Below are 8,923 nucleotides of genomic sequence, written 5' to 3' on the forward strand. Positions count from 1 at the left end.
CTTTGCTTTATAAAATGTACTCATAATAAGGGGTTCTAAGTGATTTGGCCAATGCACTCATGCAACTCAAACATGGCAGTGCTGAATGTGGCCTGGAGTCACCAGAGAGACACACATCAGAGAGGGCTTCAATCAGCAGACCATCACCCAGGCAGGGTAGCAGTCACAGAACCAGGGAGATGGGACTAAGCACCCGCAAGGGAATCTAGCGAGCCAACATCCCACGTCCCCAAAAAAATGAAATGCATTTCAAGACATTTCAAGCGCATTTCCAAATACCACTGTTACTGTAAAACGATCCCTTAGAATGTGTTATTCCTTCAGCACAGGCTATATTTCCCACCCAATTCTGGCACTTACAAAGCGTAAACCTTGAATAAATACTTAAGTTGTTCCAATTTCTCATTTTTTCCATATGTTTCATTTTTGTAAAAGCCTACATATTTGTGAATCTATGTAATATGGCGGTCTCTTGTAGACTTTACAGAACTTCACATTCTAATTGTAGCTAAATACAGAAAGAGAACGCACTGAGCTGACAGTGGTGGTAAAGCCGGATGGACGGCAGTCGCTGCCACACAAAGTCGCCACCAAAGCTCTATTTTGAGCCAGGCTTTGAGGAGCGCAAATAAAACAAACAGAAAAGGAAGATAAGATTTATAACGGCTCGAGGACTGACAGCCTCATGAAGAGTTCTATAAACTCTGGCACATAAAAACAGAAAATAGCCTCCCCGCTGCATTTCAGTAGGTAGGAGTAACCAACAGAGTAGTATTTCCAGACCAGAGTGCTCAGTGAGGCTGATGCATGGTCAAACAGCCATTAATACATTCGGGTGCTAAACCAGTAAGTGCTTTAAACACCAATAAAAGAACCTAAAAATCAATTCTAAAAGACCCAGGTAGTCAATGCGGAATGCAGGCCAATGCAGGCTAGAACAGGGGTGATATGCAGGCTAGAACAGGGGTGATATGCACGCATTCACCAGCAGCTGCTAACAGGCGAGCATCAGTGTTCTGAATAACCTGGAGCTGCTCAACAGCCTTTTTTTAGGGAGTGCAATGAACAGAGCATTACAGTAGTTTTGCCTTCTTGCAATGAATGCTGGTACTAACTTCACTTCCGGAGAGTAACTCGAATAACTCTGACATCTTGCTTGAGATTTGCTTTGCATGCCCGACAGGTTCAACTCGTTCTCAAAGTGCTCTCTGCATTTTTGTGGTCAATGATAAGGATGTGTCCTATCCTTATGAATATAATAATAAACTTACATCTTGCTTGAGATTTGCTTTGCATGCCCGACAGGTTTAACTCGTTCTCAAAGTGCTCTCTGGGTTTTGGAGTCAATGATAAGGATGCGTCTTATCCTTATGAATATAATAATAAACTTGGACAGACAGACAGACAGACAGACAGGCAGACAGGCAGACAGACACAGACACAGAAACAGACAGGCAGGTAGACAGACAGGCAGACAGGCAGCCAGACAGACAGGCAGGCAGGCAAGCAGGCAGGCAGACACAGACACAGAAATAGACAGGCAGGTAGACAGACAGGCAGACAGGCAGACAGACAGGCAGGCAGGCAGGCAGACAGGCAGGCCGCCAGACAGACAGACAGACAGACAGACAGACAGGCAGACAGGCAGACAGGCAGACAGACACAGACACAGAAATAGACAGGCAGGTAGACAGACAGGCAGACAGGCAGACAGACAGGCAGGCAGGCAGGCAGGCAGACAGACAGACAGACAGACAGACAGACAGGCAGACAGGCAGACAGACAGGCAGACAGACAGGCAGACAGGCAGGCAGGCAGACAGACAGACAGACAGACAGACAGACAGACAGGCAGACAGACAGGCAGGCAGACAGGCAGGCAGACAGGCAGACAGGCAGGCAGGCAGGCAGGCAGACAGGCAGACAGACAGACAGGCAGACAGGCAGGCAGGCAGACAGGCAGACAGGCAGACAGGCAGACAGACAGGCAGGCAGGCAGGCAGGCAGGCAGGCAGGCAGGCAGGCAGGCAGGCAGACAGACAGGCAGGCAGGCAGGCAGGCAGACAGGCAGACAGGCAGACAGGCAGACAGACAGGCAGGCAGGCAGGCAGGCAGGCAGGCAGGCAGGCAGGCAGACAGACAGGCAGGCAGACAGGCAGACAGGCAGACAGGCAGACAGGCAGACAGGCAGGTAGTAAAGACAGCACTGAGAAGGAGCGGGATCGGCCCTGACCTGTACGAGGCCAGCGGCTCCCTGAACTCCACGCAGTTGGCCCTCCGGACGTTGCTGTCCTGCGTGGTGTTCCGGAGGGGGCTGCGCGAGCTCTTCTCGGGGCTGCGGCGGCTCCGCGCCCGGGGCTTAGAGGCCGAGCCGGCGAGCGAGGGCTGCTCCGAACGCCTCCCCTCTGCGGCGAGAAGCACGGGCGGGTTAGTCCTGACACACATCTCACACGCCAGCGCAAACCTGAACAAAATGAGCCACCGCGGAAACTACAAAAATACGTATTGTATTACATGTTTATATTCCGATATGCTACATTTCATTTAGTGCTGGATACTCTCTTAACAGTAGGGAAAAAAACTACAAGCCTAGATAGGCCGAGTGGTCTTTTCCCATCATCAGGTGTTATGCAACTTATTTCACATTACTCCACTGTGAAAGGTTGGCCGGCAACGAGCTGGCCTGAGAAGGCACGTCAGCGATCTGATGTCTGTAAACGTACACCGCCCTCGCGGCTGCCGTCGGCGGAGTCCGTTACCGCGGCCTGCCTCACCTCTGCGGCTGACTTTCCTGGTCGCCCCACTCGAGGTCTTCTTGGTATCCATGACAGAGTCCAACAACACCCCGGTGCCAGGAGCGGCCTCCAGGCGGTTCTCGATGTGCCGTAACTACGGGGGGGACAAACGCTGGGTTACACGGAGACCTGAGGTCCTCGTTTTAATATGCCGTCAGTTAAGAGTCGATGGCAAACGTTACAACGCATTTTCAAGCACAATTTCCAATATCAAATGCAAAAGTACAGAACTCGGCATAAAGGGACAACGGATGACTCACAGCGGCTTTGGTCTGGTTCAAACTCTTAAATGCAGCCGTCAGCTCTGAAATAAAGACAAAAAGAACCTTTATGACATGAATACAAGTTGTACAGTCAAAACTACGCCACTGTGACAAACTTGGTTACCTGATGTATCAGTGAATCAAACAATCAGAAAACATCAAATTCCTATTTTAATGGGAATGTGGAGCTCAAAAGAGAACACAAGAGAAGATAACAAGGTGACACTTTGCAGCCTGAGGCCATCGTACTCTAGAAAGATCATATACTGACACCAGGGATGAGTCTGAGATAAAGAGTGACCCACTCAGGACCAAATGGAGCTCTTTGTGTAGGGAACCGGTTTACGTGACCTGACCTTTACTCAGTGCTAGTTCTGCCTTGCTAAGGGGCTACAGCGCTGGAGACAGAGCAGGACCGGCCCACAGCGAGGCCGGCACAGACCAGGGGAGGCGCAGAGGACAGACTGACCTAATCCAGCGGGCTGGGCAGCGCCGCCCGGGGGCGGCTCGCTCCGTCTGCGGCTCCACATCGCAGCAGCGGGCCGGCTGGGGGGGCGGAGCAAGGAAGAGCACGTCAAATGGGTGAAGAGAATTCACAAAGAGGGGTTTCTGGGCAGGGGCAGGACGTGAAAGCAATTTGACCTGGACAGCAGTAACCTACGAGACGTTATTTTCAGTCACTCCTGGAATAAATGGAATTTTTATCTTTAGAACGTATTTGAGGTGTTTAATATCCCCATTACGTGCACACGGAGCCCTAAATAAAGCTTCTGGATGGAGCAACAGCACTGAAGGGGTTGAGGGCAAGACATTAATGTGACCTGACAGCAGGGCGCGACAGAGCAAGCGCTACCAGCCCTATCTGCTGAGTTAAGGGTAAAATCACACACACACGCACGCACGCACGCACGCACACACACACACACAGACACGCAAGCACACACACACATTGCTTTCACACACACGCACAAACTTAGACAGGAAGAAAACCATACATCTTCCCTGACAGACTGCTGACATGCAGTATTTACTTTCTTTGGCTGCAAAGCAGAAAAAGGCAAAAAAAAAAAAAAAGAACGGGTTCTGCGACTAAACCCGCTCGGCGCAGAAACGAGGGAAAAAACAAAGAAGACAAGAATGCTCCTCCGCAACACAAAAACTGATCACATCATTCAGCTCTGATTGGGTGAAGCAAACAAACAGCCCCGTCAGGGCCCAAGTTCAGATGAGAAAATCCCACACATTCTGTTACCTGATATTTCACACACTCGACATTCCAAACATGTCATGAAGGCTCTCACAGTTAGGAATACATAACCTTCAAATTACTGTTGTTTTTATAGACATTTGAATGATGAGCAAGTGATGACCCACAAGAGAAGAATAATCTTGTTCAACTTAAACGTTACCAGAATATAACTTGGTGAAGCTTGCTTGCAGTTAAAGTGGCATTCTCTACAGGGCACAGAGTTAGGCTGAAGCAGGAATAAAATGTTCCCCTCATCCCCACAAGACCTTATTGTGCAACATAACGGCATTATAGACTCTTGTGTGTTTTCGCTTTCCATGAGCACCTTTTCAGGGCGACCTTTGCAAGGTGACAGCAAAAATGAGGACATTTTCTGTTGTAAATTATCATCATATTTTAAGTTGACAAAAACCATGTTTCCCTTTTCTAAAAACATCTGAGTTGAACAAGCATAAAACATGGTTTTTAACCCACTGAAACGCACACCTTCTTTACTGATTATACAACATAGGTTACTCGGGAGAAAATTTTGAGGAACATCTACGGGTAATCATTACAAATGTGTAACTCAGTATAAACTGTGTGCTCACACGAACCGAAGCAGATAAATTGAAATTTCAAAATAATAACTTCAATGTCTTAAGGATCACGCACAGGAATCTAAAAGTGTGACTTTCTCAGCACTAAATTTCTCTTTTCTACAGCTGGAACTATGACTGCGGCGTAACGTAGTAAGAAAAGTCAGTGATCAGGTTAACTTCACAGAAACTATGTAAAGTTTTACTGACATCATGCAGTGGGCAACGTGAGCAGTGGCAATCCTGCAGGAAGAGAAAGAATTAAAATAAATAAAATTTCATTCTGGTGTGCACTGATGGATCCACAGTATCTACAGCCCCGGGCCGTCAGACTTTACCTACGGGCCAGTACAAAACAAGCTCTGGTGGCCCATATTAGCCTAGGACCAATTAAAAGGACCAGTGCCCACTAAAATGAGTAGCCCAAAGAAAGCACCAACATGGAAATGTCACTGTAGTTCTGAACTGAACGTGTATTCTCTGTTTGGTGCAGTTACTTTGAGTTGTGCATGCTGGAGGAAAATAAAATGTAGAGCTGCTATCTGTGGCTCAATTTGTATAAAAAGTCAAAAGTCAAAAGCAAAAAGAAACCCAATTTACCGAACTGACAGGAGCAGAAAGGTTCCTCCTCAGAGTTCTTCCCACCAGGGAGTTTTTTCTCGCCACGGTTTGAGTGTTTTTTATGCCCACTGGGTAATTTTATTTTTTTACCGTATTTGTAGGATATTTGGGAGGGACTCTGTCCTGCCTAATTTGTTATGTTTCCTGTCTCTGGAAAGCACTCGCTACAGTCCATATCTGTAAAAAGCGCCAGACAAATAACATTTATTCGAACTGAATTAGCTAATGTAGGAAATCATGCATTTGGTGCATGGGCCCCATTTACTTTCCTTTTGTTTGCAGAAGTAAGAAACAACACAGCTAGATGGATGTCCAGCTCTCGTTCACGCATGAGCCCTGAACTCCACAGTTATAAAACTGCCCAATCAGGCCTAACAAATGTAAAAGACACTCGATGAAAAACCATCCACCTCAAGCAGGCAACACATTTTTGAGAGTGCTGCAGGCACAGCAAATCTCATGCAGAAATATAAAGAATAGCTTCGGGCCGCAAAAAAAAAAGAGGAACAATCTCTCTTTAATAATAAAGGAATTTCATTTTGGGCGCTGTATCTGACTTTCTTCCAACTGCTTACTTTCTTCCAGGCGGTCAAAATATACAAAACAATGAGAGCTTTTAAATACTGGTGTTCCCTGCTATTAATAGGCCTTGCACATTTTAAAAACACAGCTTAGCTGGCTGTTGGGCATCTAAAAATAATTTGGTAGCCAAAAGCATAACAGACATGGAGCTGGCTTTGAAATATTTGATCCTCTCAGTTACAAATGAAAGCTTAACAAAAGACGTTTTTAAACCACCCTTCTTATTGTTGTTTCAACTTTTCAATAATCACTGGAGTGACTAGTTTAATAATTTATGGTCATATTCCTAATTGTAACAATAACCATGACACCAGTTGCCAGTAAAGCACAAAGGAATGATGTGGATACTTCCATCAGCAAAAGGAATGGTTATGCAATTTTGGCTGTCAGAACATCTTAAAGGAAACAAGACAAATGAAGGAGGACAGGACTACATCTTATCACAGTGGTTACCCAACTTAAATCACATCACACTCACAATCAAATGGCAATTCAAACAGGACAGTAAAGGAATGAATCACAAATTCCCCTCAGAAAATGCATGAAAGCTCTGAATTGATGTTCAGATTCCTGATAAACAGAATGCAGTTCCACCCAAGCAGTTTCTCATATATATAAGCTAATTATACCCCCACTATGACAATCAGTACAATCCTGTGAGCCCCTTTTGCTCACCAACAGATTTTTCAAGAATACACGTTTTCCAGGATATGAAGATATTATACTTTTAAAATTGTATCATCTGTGTTTGTAGGGGGCGGAGGAATACTTTGAGACACTTCATTTTCAAAATATTGTACTGTATCTGTATGGACACACTTATCTGTTGATGCTTCTCGCACCCGCTGCCAATTGTACAGAGCTCATTATACCCAGAAAAGCAACCAAGAGGGGTGTGCAGTAGGCTATCTGTATCTGCTCAAACAACAGAACTATCTGTATTTGTATCTGCATCTGCTTGGTCTGCTAGTTACAACAGGGAACTCAAATGTACCGGCATAGCTGAAAAAGTTAATGTAAACACGTTCGCATGGCACTCGAGTAAGGCAACGTTAACGTTAGTTGACTTAGGCCGTGGTAACATTAGTTTACAGTAGTTAACAGTCTGATCTAGACAACATAGGCTAACGTTAGTTTACACAGCCAGTCATCCAACTACCATGGAAACGTCAGGTCGAGCCGAAAACCCATCTTTTGTAAACTGACGTTAAGTCTAGCTAATCGTACTTTTAGGAAAGTGTGTTTCTGTGTTGTGCAATAATAACCGTGATTAATGCTGATGTCACACTTATTTGTACTCCATAGTGGATAACATTAGCCCTCTACCGGCGTTAGTCAACAATAAAGATGGGCAAGTAACAATTCAATGACATCATTTTCACTATCCAGAATGGCCAGCTATTTAGCTTCCTCACTTTGACCTAGCTAGCTAGTTGTTACTGTAACACTAGCCAACTGGCTGTCTCTATTCAGGTTTGCTACCGAGCCAAGTGCCTACTTATCTCATTGTTACAGATATCTGGAGCAGCAAACAAGAACAAGAAAAAACACAAAACAATGTAATTAGCCTAGCAGCTCCCAATTACGCGAATTAGTGTTAATAACAGCAACGACGTCAGCAAACAGTAGGCTAGTTCTTAAAATGCCGATATGGCTAACCAGTTTGTTAGCGAAGGTGCCACCGTTAGCGTTATTTACTAAGGTTGCTACCTTAGTGACGTCCGGCGGCAGTTCTCGGATAGCAGCTTCTTTCCGATGTCACCTTCTCAAAAGATACAGTGGCATGTCTGCAGACAACAGTTCCCAAACGCTATATTGTGATACCGTCCTCAATTCTGTTTTCACCTTGTTTTTCAACTTGATTGACGAGTTATCCAAAACCACAAAGTATTCAGGCCGCTTGATCCTATAACGTTTGAACGCTCATAATCCTATGGATCTTGCAGCTACTAGCCAACTTCTCTATCGTGCTTGTCCTCTAATGCGGGCTAACGTCCTGTAGCAGTAAGTATTTTCCTTGTTGACTGGGTACGTAGAAGTCTTCCCAAGAGGCAGTTCAACTAGCTACCCGCCTCTCAACTTGTGTTTTCCCGGTTTATACTGGAGATTCAGCTAGCCGTTGGTTTGCTCGTCCGCCATTAACCAAACAACTGGAAAAGACAGGAAACCAGTGAGTCAGACAGGCGCCTTTGCTCGCGGGAGTGTGATAATATCGCGAGAGGAAGTAGCTTTACGTTCGTTTGCAAAATGGCCAGTTTAGCAGGTAGCTAGTGTTTTGTGGATGTGTCAAAGGTTATATTTTATAACCATGGATGCAGGACAACTGTATCGTAAAGGACAACGTGTACGCTTTGAGTTAATACAAGTTAAAATGTACCAGAAAGTTGAATTATGCAGCTTTCAGGCTTACTAAACCAGAGACAGCGTTGTTGAACATAGAACAAAGACCGCAATGTGGGATCCTAGTTGCCTCTGGATAAATGCGTGACCTGTCATTCATGTGAACATTTTATCCACTGAACCGTATGATAAAGATCAGTGAAACTGCACCGATGCAGCGCAGACCAGACCGACAATGCGGCTAATATGATCAAAGCTAAAATGCTCACGTTGTTTTACGCATGAAATAGTAAACTTAATTAAAACTAACTTAATTAGACATCCTGACCTGTGGTCCGTTTGTGTGAGATGACACCCCCGTGTCTTCTGTGTGCGCAGATTTGAAGCTCAATTACTGTTGTCATTGCATACAAAAACATGCTAATAAAGGGGAAAGGGAAAGTGTCATGATAAAAATGCAGATACCTGCAAAGCCGCTCAGTAGCCTAGTTGCTGC

At 45.4% G+C, this 8,923-nt stretch overlaps 1 protein-coding gene across 4 annotated transcripts in view; it reads right to left on the reverse strand.

Annotated features, from left to right (window-relative positions):
• cep350 (centrosomal protein 350) overlaps positions 1-8,266 on the reverse strand; it is a 44,189-nt gene extending 35,923 nt beyond the window's left edge. For all 4 annotated transcript variants that reach the window (XM_035412755.1, XM_035412753.1, XM_035412754.1 and 1 more), the window contains exons 1-5: positions 7,798-8,266; positions 3,527-3,603; positions 3,055-3,098; positions 2,774-2,888; positions 2,233-2,404 (exon numbers count right to left, since the gene is read on the reverse strand). In XM_035412755.1, coding sequence (XP_035268646.1) covers positions 2,233-2,404; positions 2,774-2,888; positions 3,055-3,098; positions 3,527-3,587 — 392 coding nt within the window. In that variant the 5' untranslated portion in view covers positions 3,588-3,603; positions 7,798-8,266. The remainder of the gene's footprint in view (positions 1-2,232; positions 2,405-2,773; positions 2,889-3,054; positions 3,099-3,526; positions 3,604-7,797) is intronic.
• Positions 8,267-8,923: the final 657 nt, after the last annotated feature.

The sequence above is a fragment of the Anguilla anguilla genome, chromosome 4, assembly GCF_013347855.1.
Source record: "Anguilla anguilla isolate fAngAng1 chromosome 4, fAngAng1.pri, whole genome shotgun sequence".
Taxonomy (NCBI): Eukaryota; Metazoa; Chordata; class Actinopteri; order Anguilliformes; family Anguillidae; genus Anguilla; species Anguilla anguilla.